A 17,995-nucleotide genomic window follows, 5' to 3' on the forward strand; every position below is an offset into this window, starting at 1 on the left:
GGGACTCACCTCTCGGGAGTTCCGCGTCAGGGTCAGGGAGCACGTAAGGGACATTGCTGCGGCCAAAACGGAAGAAGATCCGACGACACTCAAAACACTGCCCAGGCATTTCAGATCACACCACTCCTGTGACCCCTCGAAACTAAAGATTAGGGGAATTGATGTGGTGACGGGGGGAATCAGCGGTGGTGACCTTAAGAAACGCCTGGCGCAGTGTGAGACTAAATGGATAGTGACTCTGGACACATTAATTCCCAAGGGCCTTAATGAATCTGTGAGCTATGCTCCGTTTTTATAAAAATAGCATGACACCGATCATATGCATGTATGTATGTGTACATGCATGCGTTTGTATATGTGCATGTATATGCATGCATGTGTTTGCATCCTTGTACGGAGGTGTTGTACATATGCGTTGTATACTTGCTCCCCTGGAGACCACTGATCCCCACAGTATCTGGTCTACGTAATTACATATGTTCATTTTTATATATGTGATGCCTAATTACATGATATTAGGATTTTGTGATTCTTGCCATCTTTTCGTCATCTGCATCCTTTATCTTTTTAAGTTTTTTACTCTTTTAATCATGTGCTCGTACATCTCCCCCTGAAGTTCAGGCTTATGTAATTTTTATATGTCCTTTTTGTTAATAGGACATAGAAACTAATCGTATGATCCGTCATCTGAATAATTAAGATCTTTGTCCCATAAAGAATTTCAAGGATGAACTTCCTGATCTGACGTTATTATCCTCCATGAATACTGAACATCATAAGATGCGGATTACATGCACAGGGACTGATGTTTGTGATTACCTCTGCTGTTGTGATGCGCGGCTGTCTCTGTGCGGTCGCGCTTGGTGCCGGGGTGGTGCGCGCGCAGCCGCGGCCGTCTGTGCGTCGCGCGCATGTGCGGGAGCCTTGGAGACGTGTCCCTGCTCCCGCGCATGCGCGATAGCGACGTGACGGCCGACGTCTCGCGTGACTTGGCCCGGCGTACTTGCGCGACCGCCGTCAGTGAGACTTCCGGGTCTTGAGCGATTACTACCACACATTTAAAGCCTGCCATCGGGAGTGAGCGGTACGAGATGCCTCTCCCTGATGAAGATTACCATTAGTTGAAATCGAAACGTACGTAGGTTGTCTTGAGGCTCGTTCCTGACGGTGTCCCCCTTGTCTTCACTATCTTTGGCTGAGTATTGGTGTCCACTTCCACTATAGGCATTATACACGCCTATCGGTGCAGGGGTTGTAGTGGGGCCATTTGCCCTAAATGGGCTAGATATAATATTGTGCTGTAATGCTTATGGGCTGTTCTGTTTTCAGAGAAACAGCTCACTGACACCTAATGCCCACGTGTCCCTCCTGTATAACCGATAGTACTGATGTCATGTGTTTTGTATTTATACACCATTGCCAATGTTACTAGTTTATGTGGGACTTATCCGCCATTCATTTTTAATATGTTTTTAATGATACTTTGGATGTTTATCCTCACCTTGTTTAAATAAAAACTTGTACTGCTTTGCACTTTAAAAACTCTTGTTCTTTCTTACTAAACTATTTTATTTATGATGTTCATAAGTATTTGTAAAACACAGTTTTATGATTTTCTTTTACACTGAACTTTTACTATACAAACTAATTTATCTACCTATAGAGTAGAAATATTGATTTCAATTTGGAATGAGTGAACATAAATACATAAAACATATAATATTTCAACTTACACATTAAGAGGTATTTGAACTTTTGGCAAATTTGCTTGTTCTCCATTGAGCGTGCCTGTCTTTGGACTAGCAGCACCAGCAGCAGCCGCAGTGCCAAATGAAGAAGAATCCTGCGGAAAAAGAACAGAAGCGATGGCTTTAGCAGGAAGGATGCTGTTACAAAAGGTAATCCGAGGACCTGTCTTGACATTTGCAAATTCATTTATTTCTCATAGAACTTTAACATACTTAACACATTGGAGTATGTAATATGCCACCAATAATATAATAAAAATGCAATCCCTATATATTATAAAGCAGACTCTTGTCTGAAACTTCTAACTGAATTGGGAGCAGAAACAATAACATTCTTCCCAAAGGAGCAATCTATGGAGTGAAAATGTAACAATTTATAAGGGTTCCTCATGTATAAGAAGAAAGATAGAACATTTTTTGAAGAAAAATTAAATAAAGGCACATTCATATAGCACAGCTGTACTGTATTGCTTCCATTTGCTGTCACTCCATTGCAACCTGTATGATAACTGCAAAAATCGAGAATCGGATGACTCATGGAGCCACATTTTTTTATTACCCATGCAAAGGACAAAGTTAGCATATGGAAGAAGGTGTTCTGGACAGATGAGACCAAATTAGAACCTTTTGGGCTAAATGAAAAATGCTATGTGTGGTGGACAACAACACTGTACATAACCCTGAAAACACCATCCTCGCTGTCAAACATGGTGGTGGCAGCATCATACTGTAGGGATGCTTTTCTCCAGCAGGAACAAAAAAGTTGGTGCGAGTTGAAATGGAAGATGAATGAAGGTTAATACAGGGCAATCCTGGATAAAGACCCATTAGAGTATGCAAAAGACTTGAGACTGGGGCATAGGTTCATCTACCAGCAGGACAATAACCCTAAATATACTGCCAGAGATACAAAGGAATGGTTTACATCAAATAATATTCATGTTGTTATGGACATACATATTCCAACACAGGTAAAGGGGTAATATAACCTATCTCACTGCACCGCACCTGCACCCTATTGGTTCCTGTAAAGGCTGGTATGCCTAGCTGCACAACACCCTAATGGTTCTTGCACAGACTGAAATATTCGTAGCCACACAACTAGAAATCCACAACTTGGATCTGTCTGCCTGAAAAGCCATTGAGTTGTCTCTCGTACCTCCTGAGGAACCAGAGGGGAGATTACTAACCCTACAAATCAAGATATGGTAAACCAAATGTGTAGGGATAGAAAAGGACCCAAGGTGAAGAAACTTAAAACATGTGCACAAATAGACAAAGGAGATATAATAAATGCAAACAATGGTAAATGCCTAACAATTTAACAGAAAACAAAAAGTAGGTGTAGAAAAGGCAGAGAGAATACACAGAGAAAACAACACTGGTCTCTGCCTGATTTCCTTAGTTGCAGGGCTTGAACGCCTTAGCAGTCATCCACATAGAAATATAGCCAACAGAGAATGCAGGTATATGGAGAGTATACATAGTCCCACCCAGGATGTGATAGGACAGAGAAAATGAGCAAGTGAAAATACCTGATGACCACAAGCCAAAACAATGGAAAGTAAAATACCATCAGCATTTAGACAGAAACTAACCAGGCTGCGGCTCAGCATGGAATGAAACTGACCAGGCTGCACAAATTCACCGGTTTGAGTCCCGAATCCGACATGACACATATTTGTATTTCCTAATCAAACTTCAGACCTAAACTCCAATGAAAATCTGTGGCAAGACTTGACAATTGCTGTTCACTGATGCTCACCATCCAATCTCACTGAGCTGCAGCTATTTTACAAAGAAGAATGGCAAAAATTTCAGTCTTCAAATATGCAAAGCTGGTAGAGACATACCCCTAAAAGACCTGTATCAGTAAATTCAGATAATGGTGGTCCTACAAACTATTGACTCGGGGGCTGGATATAAATGCACGTCACAATTTTCAGATTTATATTATTAAAATATTTAGAAAACCATGTATCATTTCCTATATTCCTCGCAAATGGTATTACTCGTTTTATACACTAAAGCTGGTGTCACACATAGCGACAACGACAACGACGTCGCTGCTACGTCACCATTTTCTGTGACGTTGCAGCGACGTCCCGTCGCTGTCGCTGTGTGTGACATCCAGCAACGACCTGGCCCCTGCTGTGAGGTCGCAGGTCGTTGCTGAATGTCCAGCTTCATTTTTTGGTCGTCACTCTCCCGCTGTGACACACACATCGCTGTGTGTGACAGCGAGAGAGCGACGAAATGAAGCGAGCAGGAGCCGGCGTCTGGCAGCTGCGAAGCTGTAACCAGCGTAAACATCGGGTAACCAAGGGAAGCACTTTCCCTGGTTACCCGGTGTTTACGCTGGTTACCAGCCTCCGCTCTTGCTGCCAGCGCCGGCTCCTGCTCTGTGCCCATGTGGCTGCAGTACACATCGGGTAATTAACCCGATGTGTACTGTAGCAAGGAGAGCAGGAAGCCAGCGCTAAGCAGTGCGCGCGGCTCCCTGCTCTCTGCAGTGTGACATGTGGCTGCAGCACACATCGGGTAATTAACCCGATGTGTACTGTACCTAGGAGAGCAAGGAGCCAGCGCTAAGCGCGGCTCCCTGCTCTCTGCACATGTAGCACAGCGACGTTATGATCGCTGCTTCTGCTGTGTTTGACAGCTAAGCAGCGATCATAACAGCGACTTACAAGGTCGCTGTTACGTCACAGAAAATGGTGACGTAACAGCGACGTCGTTGTCGCTGTCGCTTAGTGTGACCCCAGCTTAAGAATGTGTTAAGCTCTTGGTCACCATCCCTCATCTCCTGAATGAAAAGCTTAGACTGCCCTAAATTGAATTACCATTGTCAAATGTTCCTTTATACAGGTCCTTCAATCTTTCGTCACATATGCAAGAATCATACTGTATCATTAATTACATATGGAATAAATTCCCCAAAAGTAATAGCATTATCTAAGTCTCTAAGCAGAATGGTTATACCGACCTATACCTTTATGACCAAGCATCTCTTCATATCAGATTGGATATGACAAGCCATCAACAAACGTTGCACCACAGTATAAGACCACTAAATCATGTCATTTAGTTGTGGGCTTACAAAAAAAAACAAAAAAATAACTTTTTGACCATCCATTCAAAGATTCCCAATTCTACACAAGTCTGATCTTATAGACTTGTTTAATATTTAATCTAATGTTCACATTGTATGTTATACCTACAAATTAGAGGTCCCACAAAACAGTATTCTAACGTAAAGCACTCTAACCCCTGTTCATGCTTTACAAATAAGCCCCTTGTTTTCCAAAAAAAATTCAATACTCACTTCATAAGAAGCTGATTTTATTCTAAATTCATGTGGGTCCTTTAAATAGAGTCATTAGGGAAAACAAGGTGCCTTTAGCTCAATCACAGTATCAATCAATGATTTGGCCTGTGTCAGTCCAATGTGCATTTTTCTTCATCACTGAGGGTCCGACTGTGCTGGGACCTCCACTGATCCTGACCTGGTGGTGGGGTTGTTGATCATGCACAATGCTCCATTCAATATTAATGGGATCACCAGTCATTCGGCTGGTCTTCACCACCCCATAAGAGTGGATAATGGAACATTTGCCAAACTCAAGAATATTCCTTTAAGTTGGACAATGGTTAAACTAAAGAGTATCTCTACACAACTCACTCTTCAATTTCAACATCCTAATGTCATTATGATTTACAAGTTTACTTTCCTACACTTTTTAAATTGAATAAACATTAAGCGACTACCACAGCTCCACTGTACCATCACACCCCACCACTTGGTTTTCATTCTCTTAAAGCACCACTCCAGCATATTTTTTTTTCAGTGCTGGGGTGGAGCTTTTAATTTAAGGTGCCTGTCATAGTAATATATTAACCCTCTGACGTCTTCACCTTTTACTGACGCCGCAGGGCCATCTTATGACCACACCTTCTGACTATATGGAAGTCAGAAGTTACATCACAAGCTCACAATGCAAGTCTAAAAGAGAGAGAATGAGCCTCTCATTGACTTACATTTAAGAGTGACCTCTGGCTTTCTCCATGAAATACTGGAGCGATCCAGAAGGTCACAAACTGCCTGAGAATGATGGGAGCGAAGGTGATAGAAGATGAAGACTGTGGAGGGTAAGTATAAGATTAGGGTCAAGGAAATTAGATTTAAATCACCATTCCAGCATTAACATAATAATAAAATATGATGAGGGGGTACTTTAAAATAAATAAATAAATAATTGTACCAACAATAATCAAACTATATGTCACAATTCCTGCACTCTGGGCATTATAGAATCAGGGCCTTGCTGAGTTTTCAGTTTGGTGAGTGACAGCCCAGTCATGCAATCTAGTGCTGTGCTTCTTCAGGTGTTCCCAGTTCTCTGTGGTTCCCCAGCTACTTAGCTGAGCAGCTAGTCCCGGATCACCGCCAATCATAGCATTTCCTCAGTTGTGCTTTGCCTTGTATTCCTCTACTCTATTTGATCTATTGCTACCTGACCTTGGACCTCATTCTGACTGTCTATTTGCCTAGCCCCTGTGCTCTGAGCTATCTTCCTGATATTCGGACCTTGGTTCGTTACCTATGTCTTTGTCTTTTCCCTCTGGTTACCAAGTGCTCTCTTGGTATCTGATATCAGAATGTATGACTACTCTGCATCACGGCTTTTCTGTGTGTAGTCACTTGCGTCACACTAAGCATTTAGTGGGCACCTTTGTGAGTCCAAGAACTGCAGCTCCGCTGAACACTTTAGCATTGAACTGTGATTTTTTTTTGCTGTACTGAACTTTGAACAATAATGGCTTTATCATTCATTCTGTGTCTGGAAAGAGTTGTCTTGATATTTTTACTAAGAAGTTCTGTTTCTTTATATTTATGTTTCAATAGAAAAAACATTGAATAGAAAAGAACAGAGAAATAAAGCAAAGATGACTGATATCTTCCCCTCATTGCCCTCTTTGCATTGTCACAGTATTGAGCCCCGTGATCTCTGGTCAGATTTATAGCTGTAGAATATTCTTTCCGCTTTTTAATGATTAACTTAACTGCTCTCCAAGAAATATTCAGTGACTTCATTTTCTAGTTCCAGTTTTTTAATAATCTTGGACACAGTTTTCTTGAGTGTTTATTTTCTTTTCTATGTCATTTTTGCCAGGAAACAGACTCACGAACAGTTAGAACTTTCAGAGTTAGTTGTACATATGGTACAATTATTTCTTAACTGCATTTTAAATATCTGTGTGATGGATTCCTTTCACTATAGAGGAATAAGTACAAAAGGGTTCTAAAGGCTGCTTTACACTCAGCGACATTGCTAGCGATGTCGCTCGTAAAAGCACCTGCCCCCGTTGTTTGTGCGTCAGGGGCAAATTGCTGCCCGTGGTCCACTTTATCGCTAGGCCCCGTCACACGGACTTACCTTCCTTGCGACGTCTCTGTGGCCGGCGAACAGCCTCTTTTCTAAGGGGGCGGTTCGTGCAGCGTCACAGCGACGTCACAAGACAGGTGTCCAATAGAAGCGGAGGGGCGGAGAGCAGCCACATGAAAGACATACCCACCTCATTGCCGTAGGATGCAGGTACGGTGCTGCTCGTTGTTCCTGGGGTGTCACATGTAGCGATGTGTACTGCCTCAGGAACGACCAACAACCTGCGTCTAAAAGCAGCAACGATATTTGGTATTAGAACGACGTGTCAACGATCAACGATTAGGTGAGTAATTTTGATCGTTAGCGGTCGCTCGTACGTGTCACATGCAACGACGTCGCTAACGAGGCTGGATGTGCGTCACGAATTCTGTGACCCCAACGACATGTCGTTGCGTGTAAAGCCCCCTTAATGGATATTGAGGTTGTGTGTGTGGCTCCCCTGACCTGGTCAGGCACCACAGAGTACTGCACCCATGCTGGGACAGTGCTTCCAGGAAATTCCAAAGGCCAGGATGAGGTGTGTACATGCAGACACATAGCAACCAGGTCTCCCACACCTTTAGAGGGGATCCTTGAGTAGCCTCTGAAGAGGTTTGCTTTCAATTATCAGCAAGGGGTGTAGTGGAGGGGCTGGAAGCTAGATGCAGTGGCAGACAGGAAAAGGAGGAGGAGCAAGCCAGTCTGGAGCAGTGTACCGAAGTTGCTGAAGGAAGCGGACGTACAGCCACACTAGTCAGGCCCTGCAGGTGTGGTAGCTGTTAGCGGGGGAGTACAGTGACCAGAAAGTCAGCCTGAAAGACACCTGAAGAGAGGCAGTCGAGTACGGGGATTGCTGGTGATTGGACACGTACAGGAAATAGGTCCCTAGAGCCAGACATCAATTTACTGATCTGCTAAACCTGCCAGTGAGGGGACTAGAGGTTCCTCACCAAAGATATAGAGCTTGAGCCTCAGCAGTAACAGTGGGACCCATAAGGAGATAGGGCCAGAAGCCATCTCACCTGTCCACGCTGCCGGCAAACAGGCCAGAAAGGGAAGGAGAGGCAGTAGCGACTTTCCCTGGATGAATCCCACAATACTGCAAGTCAAGGGTTATCCAAAACAAAAGAAGTGCAAGGAAGGCGAGTTAATAGCTACCCTCAGAACGGCCTGGCGGAGTTCCTGGTTCCACCTGGTATAATCTCAGCATCGCCCGGGTATCTCACCAACCAACTAAAAGTGAGTAAACAAGTTAAAAGACTTTCTGGACTGCGACTGAGTTATTCTGCGACCTGTGGTTCCACACACATATACCCGAGCCCCTGGGGCCAGCCTCACTCTCGGGAGGCCATAACACCAGACTGCAGACACCATAAGCCCCAGACGCTCATTAAACTACAGTGGCGGTCCCCCATCACCCTGACCGCAAAACCGAGAGTGGCGTCACGACTCCTATGAAAGTGAACTTGACATACCTGTTGCCAGAAGGGTCCCTACAGAGAAGTCCCCGCAGTGTCCCACAGGCGACCGCTGCAGCGCTGTGGTGGGCAACTCACGTGCTCACGATCCGGACACAGCGTGTCTTCTCCTGCAGGGCTGCGAGTGCTGTCCAGAGGAGACCGCAGCGGCCTGTGTCCACAATCAGGGTTCGGGCCGCTGCAGTCTTTCTATCTGTTCTCTCTGTAGAGAACACTCGCAACTATTTTTATGGTTTTTTTTATTTACCATGTTCACTATATGGTAAAACTGTCCTGGAAATATCATTGCCCAGATCAGTACGAATTTGTAGATACCAAACATGTATAGTTTTGCTTTTATCTAAGTGGTGAAACAAAATTCAAAAGTTTGTGAATAAAAAAGAATTGCGCTTAAGTTGCCATATTCCAAAACCTGTAGAGTTCTCATTTTTTGGAATCTGGGGCTGTGTGATGGCTTATTTTTTGCGCCTTTAGCTGACGTTTTTAAGCAAACAATTTTTGGATAGATGTGATATTTTGATCGCCTATTAGTGCATTTTAATGCAATGTTGCAGTAACCAAAAAACCTTAATTAACGATCAGATTAACTGATTTTATATTTTGATCGATCGGGCATTTATGAACGTGGCGATACCAAATATGTGTATTTCTTTTTATTGTTTTATTCTCAATGGTGAAAAGTATTTTATTAATTTTTTTCAGATTGTTTAAAACTTATTTTTTAATGATTTCATTAGCCTCCTTGCACTGTCCAATCACTTCTACTGATCAGAGCGGTGCTTCAACATCTCTCTGGTCAGCAAAAATACTGATCTCCTGTGATTGCCGATGCTCTGCCGGCATTTACAAGACGTGAAACAAGACATTGACAGCGGTCATCAGATGACCCCGAGCTGTCATGACAACCCTTCGGCGCCCCATGATTGTATCATAAGGCTGCCGATGGCAGCGGGGAACAGCACGATCCCCACCGGTGTGCATTAGATTGTGCTCTCAGAGTTTGACAGATCGATTTAAGGGGTTAATAGGCGCACCTGTAAGCTGCACATGTCGGCTGATCAGATCAGCCGATGTAGGGGGAAACATGTGGTCTCGCGCAGTGAGCCCACATCAAAGGGAGGGAGCACTAGGATGTATATATACGTCTAGGTCGTTAAGAGGTTGAAATCTGCCGGGAACCAAGCCATACAAGAGACTATTCGGAAAGGCGGGTGCCAGGAGGCTTCTTCCCGCCTGCTGTCCTGGAGTGACGGGTCTCTTTCTACTCACTCACACAAGGAGAGATCTGTAACTTCAGGACAACAAGCATGGAGAAGCTGTCAGAGATCTGCTACTTCACATAGTCTCTTGCTGCAGTGTTTCAGTTAAACATAATGGCTGACATCATACAGCCAGTGTCTGATCAGAATGGGGCAGCATGTATCAGCTGTTAGATTCTCTTTAAAGTATTACCATTGTTTTAATTTTTATTTCATAAATCAATAGTACACATGAAAATAAGCAACTTTGTAATATATCTTATCAGACTCGTGTTTCTTTCTCTGCCAGAATTGATCAGTCATTATCAAAATTCTCAATTCTGAGGTCAAATCTGTATTCAGTGAGGACTTTCCTATTACTGAGAGGAGATGGCGGTTGGTGCTGATGAGATTTAGATAGAAGAGCAAGGAGGGGCGGAGCTCTGCATCTAGCTTCTCCCTTCATTATAGAATCTTATGAGTAACAACGGTCATATCCTATCTCACTAATGGTAAAGTTCTTTAATGTAACACGGCCTTACCAGTGACCTCCACATTTATGACTATGGGTAACTGATGGTAACTGTTCTTCAGTGTACAGTTTGCTCAGTGTTTTATGGCATTCTGTCCCTATTTATATAGCTAAGCTTTGAGCTGTGAAATCCTCTAATGATCACAATTCACCACAAAATGTCTGCTTTTGGCTCTTATACGGGGTACAATTGGCCCTCATAATTGCATGTGCTATATCCATTTGTCACACTCCTCGGGTCCTCTGCTCCGCTCCCCGGCTCACCTGCCACGCTCCCCGCTCTCCAGCCTCCAGTCCCAGCGCTTCCCAGGCCCTCTGGTCCCCGCTCCCGGCGCCCGTCGGCTTCCCAGTCCATGGCCGGCTCTGCTGCGTCCTCCTCTCAGCTTCCTGTGTTGGCTTCTGGCACCCGGGCCGCGCGCATGCGCATTAGGCGCGCGCGCGCGGTCACTGACCCTTTCTTAAAGGGCCAGTGTCCACAAACAGGAAATGATGCACACAGGTACAGGGTATATAGGGGGTTAATGTCCAAGGGAGCGGGGCCTGTTCTTCGTGTTTTCCCAAGCTAGGAGTCAGGTCTCCTTGTGTTCTGTGAGATACTTACCTCTCTGTCTTCTAGAGCCGATCCTGCATCGCCATCCGGTCCTGCTGTGTCTCGAACCCCGAACGCTGTCCATCTGCCATCCTGACAGTCCGCACCATCTCGGTTCCCTGCGGTGACCCGTCATCTCGCTCCAACGGTTCCGGACCCCGCCTGACATCATCACGGCTTCCGAACCTGAGCTCCGTCACCCGGACCACCATCAGTGACCTCGTGGTCCCAGGGACTTCTCCATTGTCTTCCAGTGCACGGACTGTTCTGCTACCTAAAGTGCTCCGGCTACCGGACTCCTTTCCCTCATCGGGGAGTTCGGCCCAGTGGATCCACCTCCCGGGTCTGCCCGTCCATCTGGCCCTAACAGTAAGAACAGGCCATGGATCCCGCCGAAGCACTAGCGGCCTTGCATGAGGAACTCCAACGCCAGCGTGAGACTCAGACCCGCATGCTGAACTTTATGACTTCCGTGGACGCCCGCTTGAATACGCTACAAGCCTCGGTCACATCTTCAGCGTCCCGGGCCTCCACTAGTCAATCCACGGCCCCCGCTCCCGTGGCAGTCTCCTCGGATGCTTCCAGACTGCGTTTGGCCTCACCACCCCGGTACGCCGGAGATCCCAAGACCTGCAGGGGGTTTATAAACCAATGCTCCCTCCATTTCACGCAGCTGCCACATTTGTTTGCCTCCGACCAAGCCAAGGTCGCCTTCATCATGTCTCACCTAGAGGGCGAGGCACTGGCGTGGATGAACCCCTTGTGGGAGAAGGAGGACCCTATGACCAAGAACCTCCAGGACTTCCTACAGGCCTTTCGCAGCACCTTTGACGAACCCGGACGTGCCTCCGCGTCTGCTTCATCTCTTCTCCGGTTACGTCAGGGAACTCTGACGGTGGGTCAATACGCCATCCGTTTCCGCACCTTGGCTTCAGAACTCGGGTGGAATAACGAGGCCCTAACCGCCGCCTTCTGGGAAGGACTCTCGGGTCGAATCAAGGATGAGCTGGCTGGACGTGACGTACCGTCCACCCTGGACGCCCTGATTACCCTAGCGACTCGAGTGGACATACGCTTCCAGGAGCGGTCCAAAGAGGTGTCCCGTGAGAGACGTCCGGTACGGGATTCCTCTCCTCCACAGAAGCCCGCTGTACTCCAGTCAACGGCCTCAGGCGTCTCCGTCCATGAGCCCATGCAGATCGACCGTGTGCGACAGTCGGAACAACGTCGAGCAGAGCGGCTCGCCAAGGGTCTCTGCTTCTACTGCGGAGAAAGCACACACCTGCTACGCGCCTGTCCTGAGAGGCCGGGAAACTCCAAAGCCTAGGGTTGGTAGGAGAGGCCACCCTAGGTGCTGGGACTCTCTCAGACCCGGTTACATGGACTGTGCAAGTGACAACGGGAGAGACGCGGTTTACGGCTGAGGCGTACCTCGATTCTGGGGCAGCAGGCAATTTCATCCAGCAGGCCACGGTGGACAAGTACCAGGTGCCTGTTACTCCACTCGCCAAACCTCTTGTGATTGCCTCTGTGGATGGGAGACCCCTCTCTGACACCATCTCCTGGATCACCAGGCCGCTTGAACTGCGTATCGGTGCTCTGCACACCGAGAACATCGCTCTCTACGTCCTCCCACATATGTCACATCAAATCCTGCTGGGCCTTCCCTGGTTGCGGACACACGAGCCTTCAGTCAGCTGGGGCACTGGCGATATCACTCGATGGGGGTCTTCTTGCCATGAGAAGTGTCTGAAGACCATACAACCTATCCGGCGACCTCCGGTTCCCGAGTCCCTACCGGGACTGCCTTCAGCCTATTGGTCCTTCGTGGACGTCTTTGATAAGAAGGAGTCCGAAGTACTTCCGCCACATCGTCCTTACGATTGTGCCATTGACCTGCTCCCGGGAACTACACCACCTCGAGGACGGATATATCCACTGTCTCCAGCCGAAACAAGAGCCATGTCTACGTACATCACAGAGAGCCTGGCTAAGGGATTCATTCGGAGATCCTCCTCTCCTGCTGGAGCAGGCTTCTTCTTCGTAAAGAAGAAAGAGGGCGACCTACGCCCATGTATAGACTACCGGGGATTGAACCTAATCACCGTAAAGAACAAGTACCCCCTGCCGCTCATCCCCGAATTGTTTGATCGGCTCAGAGGAGCTCGTGTGTTCACCAAGTTGGATCTTCGGGGTGCCTACAACCTGGTCCGTATCCGCTCAGGGGATGAATGGAAGACCGCGTTCAACACTCGCGATGGGCATTATGAATACTGCGTGATGCCCTTCGGCCTGTGTAACGCACCAGCAGTCTTCCAAGAATTAGTGAACGATGTGTTCCGGGACCTTCTCTACGTTTGTGTGGTGGTATATCTGGATGACATCCTTGTCTTCTCTCCGGACCTCCAGACCCACCGAGAGAACGTGCAACTGGTCCTACAAAGACTGAGAGAGAATCGACTGTACGCCAAGTACGAGAAGTGTGTCTTCGAACAGTCTTCTCTCCCCTTCCTGGGGTACCTCATCACCGACACCGGACTGCAGATGGATCCAAAGAAGGTCTCTTCCGTTCTCAACTGGCCTCCCCTTTCTGGACTGAAGGCAATACAGCGCTTTCTGGGATTCGCCAACTATTACCGCCAGTTCATTCCTCACTTCTCGGCTCTGACTGCTCCTCTCTCCGCCTTGACCAAGAAGGGGGCTAATCCAAAGGACTGGTCACCTGCGGCCGACGCCGCGTTTGGCTCTCTAAAGCGAGCCTTTGCCTCCTCTCCTATACTCCACCGTCCAGAGTTAAACCGCCAGTTCACCTTGGAGGTGGATGCCTCCTCCTCGGGAGCCGGAGCAGTACTCATGCAGAAGTCCTCCTCCGGGAAGATGGTGACTTGCGGTTTCTTCTCCAAGAGCTTCTCAGCGCCTGAACGCAATTACACCATCGGTGACCGAGAGCTATTGGCGGTCAAACTGGCTCTGGAAGAATGGCGCTATCTTCTGGAAGGAGCAGTGTACCCCGTCATTATTTACACGGACCACAAAAACCTGGAATACCTGCGGACTGCTCAGCGACTGAACCCACGGCAAGCCAGGTGGTCCTTGTTCTTTGCCCGGTTCGACTTCCAGCTTCATTTCCGACCCGCGAACAAGAATGTACGCGCTGATGCCTTATCTAGGTCTTTCATGCCCATGGAGCAGGAGGAAGAGACATCTCAACCCATCATCTGTCCAAGTAAGATTATTCCAGTGGCTCCTGTCACCCTGGCCCAGATACCGCCTGGGAAGACCTATGTCTCTGAGACTGACAGGCAAAAAGTGTTACACTGGGGCCATGCCTCGAAAACAGCCGGTTATGCAGGTCAGAAGAAAACATGGACTGCGATTGTGCGTCATTACTGGTGGCCATCCCTTCGCACGGACGTCGCCTCTTTTGTCTCTGCCTGCTCCTCCTGTGCCAGGAACAAGACTCCCAAACACCTGCCATATGGCCGTCTTCTGCCTCTGCCCATACCCTCAGTTCCCTGGCAACACATAGCGATGGACTTTATTACGGACTTGCCATTGTCCTCCGGACACACAGTCATATGGGTCGTGGTGGATCGGTTCTCTAAAATGGCCCATTTCGTTCCTATGGCTGGACTGCCCTCTGCCCAGGAACTAGCGGACGCTTATATACATCACATCTTCCGCTTGCATGGCTTTCCATCACACATCGTATCCGACAGAGGAACTCAGTTCACCTCCCGCTTCTGGAGGGCTCTCTGTAAACATCTGGGAGTGACTTTGGACTTTTCTTCGGCCTACCATCCTCAGTCGAACGGCCAAGTGGAACGGGTCAATCAGATATTGACCTCTTTCTTACGTCACTACGTCAACGCCCATCATGACGATTGGTCCACGCTTCTTCCTTGGGCTGAATTCTCCCATAATCACCACGTCAGTGAGTCCTCCTCCAGTTCTCCCTTCCATGTCGTCTACGGACTTCAGCCGTCTGTCCCATTGCCAGTATCCTCTTCCTCGGACATCCCTGCTGCTGATGCAGTGCTCCGTGACTTTGCTACCATTTGGGACTCAGTTAAGGCGTCCCTTGCACGTGCATCCCTGCGGATGAAGAGACACGCGGACAAGAGACGTCTGGATCCTCCGTGTTTCTCTCCGGGAGATCTCGTCTGGCTTGCTTCCAAGTACATCCGACTGAAGATACCATCCTACAAGCTGGGACCTCACTACATCGGACCATTTAAAGTCCTCGGCAAGATCAATGAGGTCTCCTACAAACTGCAGCTCCCGGCCACGATGAGGATACCCAACTCCTTCCACGTCTCTCTGCTCAAGCCGGTTGTCCTTGGTCCCTTCTCCGCTGCCGGCAGTCCGGCTCCTCCCCCTATTGCTGAGGACGACATCTATGCGGTAAGGGATATCGTGGCCATGAAGACCGTACGAGGTCGACAGTTCTTCCTGGTGGACTGGGAAGGGTATGGTCCTGAGGATAGGTCCTGGGAGCCCAGGGAGAACGTGGGCACTCCTCTGATCCGTGCCTTCCTGTCCCGGTTGCGGGGAGGGGGGCGTGGGGGGGGGGTACTGTCACGCTCCCCGGGTTCTCTGCTCCGCTCCCCGGCTCACCTGCCACGCTCCCCGCTCTCCAGCCTCCAGTCCCAGCGCTTTCCAGGCCCCCTGGTCCCCGCTCCCGGCGCCCGTCGGCTTCCCAGTCCATGGCCGGCTCTGCTGCGTCCTCCTCTCAGCTTCCTGTGTTGGCTTCTGGCACCCGGGCCGCGCGCATGCGCATTAGGGCGCGCGCGCGGTCACTGACCCTTTCTTAAAGGGCCAGTGTCCACGAACAGGAAATGATGCACACAGGTACAGGGTATATAGGGGGTTAATGTCCAAGGGAGCGGGGCCTGTTCTTCGTGTTTTCCCAAGCTAGGAGTCAGGTCTCCTTGTGTTCTGTGAGATACTTACCTCTCTGTCTTCTAGAGCCGATCCTGCATCGCCATCCGGTCCTGCTGTGTCTCGAACCCCGAACGCTGTCCATCTGCCATCCTGACAGTCCGCACCATCTCGGTTCCCTGCGGTGACCCGTCATCTCGCTCCAACGGTTCCGGACCCCGCCTGACATCATCACGGCTTCCGAACCTGAGCTCCGTCACCCGGACCACCATCAGTGACCTCGTGGTCCCAGGGACTTCTCCATTGTCTTCCAGTGCACGGACTGTTCTGCTACCTAAAGTGCTCCGGCTACCGGACTCCTTTCCCTCATCGGGGAGTTCGGCCCAGTGGATCCACCTCCCGGGTCTGCCCGTCCATCTGGCCCTAACACCATTGATATGATGGCCGCAAGGCATTAATGTGAGCCCTTTCTAATTGATACAGTCTTCTGCAATGTGTAAAGTGAGCGCATCAAATCAGAAATTAATCAAATTCTAGTTCAGCAAATTCCTAAAAACTTTGCTCATCTGTATTATATTCAGTAAGCCATATTGGTATACAATTATATTACTAAGCAGTAATGAGAGGTGTATAGGCGGACATTCTATATTTCGCACCTATGCGCCTCATATACAGATATAACAATGCTCACATAAGTGTGGTGCACTTAAGCCCGCTTTACACGCTGCAATGTATCTTACAATGTGTCGGCGGGGTCACGTCGTAAGTGACGCACATCCGGCATCGTAAGGTACATTGCAGTGTGTAACTGCTACGTGCGATTGCGATTGAATGGTAAAACGTTCATCGCACGCACGTCGTACATTCCTCATGAATTGTACGTCAGATTGTTCATCGTACCCGCGGTAGCACACATTACAGTGTGTGACACCCCAGGAACGATGAACAAATCTTACCTACGTCCTGCGGCTCCCGGCCAGCAATGCGGAAGGAAGGAGGTGGGCGAGATGTTTACGTCCCGCTCAGCTCCGCCCCTCCGCTTCTATTGGCCGGCTGCCGCGTGACGGCGATGTGACGCCGAACGTCCCTCCCACTCCAGGAAGTGGACGTTCGCCGTCCACAGCGAGGTCGTATGAAAGGTAAGTATGTGTGACGGGGGTTAATCGTTTGTGTGGCACGTTCAACAAATTGAACGTGCCACACATACGATGGGGGCGTTGCAAATCACATACGAAATCGTATGCGAAATTGCAACTTGTAAAGCAGGCTTAAGTCCATCGGCAGGCACTCATTCACTTCATATGTAAGCGGCAAAGCAAATAGAGTTGGGACTGTGGCATGACTTTTAACGAGCACTGTGCCATATGCCAAGATGGTACTTGCCACATCTATAGGTTGGCAACATGCTGCTGGGAACTTCTCTTGTACCAGTATCAAGTGTGGCCTTTTTCTGTGATATGAAGTACATTTTCTGTGATCCATCATCTATCTCCATTGGCAGCACGGGATTTAGGAACTATATAGCGCTACGATAGGCATGAGCAGCACATAAATACTGCATGCCACATCCTTCTACGCTTATGTGTCAAGAACAACCTATTCACGTCATAGGCTGTAATAAAAATCTGCTATTCGCACCGTATCAGTGCATTTGTGTTGAATGTGACATGATATAGGTATAGAAAAACACAACCCAGGCATTTATGGCCATATTCAGATATATCACTCACTAGATAAATGACTATGATCATTGTAGACATCAAGAAAATTGTCTGCTCCTTTTGGCAGCACAGGGGGGTTTATCTGACAATTTGTCACTGCAACGCAAGACATGTCAGCATGGCTCCAAGCTCTCTTTTGAAACTCCAGCAATCCCATGTTGCCACAAGGGACATCAGCTTGTTAACAGCTTCTCTGCAGGCTCGGCAAAGCCCGTCTACTGGAACCTAAATGGGAAGTAGAAAGCAGTCAAACACCTCATTAGTGTGTCTGCTCCAGCACTCTGTGGCTGGTGGTCCTGAGCTCCTAAGCAACCTTAACCTGGCTTATCTGCTAGCTAAGGGGCAACAGATCACTTCAGACACCATGAGAAGCACACTATTA

General features: G+C 48.1%; 1 protein-coding gene across 2 annotated transcripts in view; it reads right to left on the bottom strand.

Annotated features, from left to right (window-relative positions):
- SH3RF3 (SH3 domain containing ring finger 3) overlaps nucleotides 1–17,995 on the bottom strand; it is a 658,302-nt gene that overhangs the window by 130,139 nt on the left and 510,168 nt on the right. For both annotated transcript variants that reach the window (XM_075336430.1, XM_075336429.1), the window contains one exon: nucleotides 1,734–1,843. In XM_075336430.1, coding sequence (XP_075192545.1) covers nucleotides 1,734–1,843 — 110 coding nt within the window. The remainder of the gene's footprint in view (nucleotides 1–1,733; nucleotides 1,844–17,995) is intronic.

This window comes from Anomaloglossus baeobatrachus, chromosome 2 (assembly GCF_048569485.1).
Source record: "Anomaloglossus baeobatrachus isolate aAnoBae1 chromosome 2, aAnoBae1.hap1, whole genome shotgun sequence".
NCBI lineage: Eukaryota > Metazoa > Chordata > Amphibia > Anura > Aromobatidae > Anomaloglossus > Anomaloglossus baeobatrachus.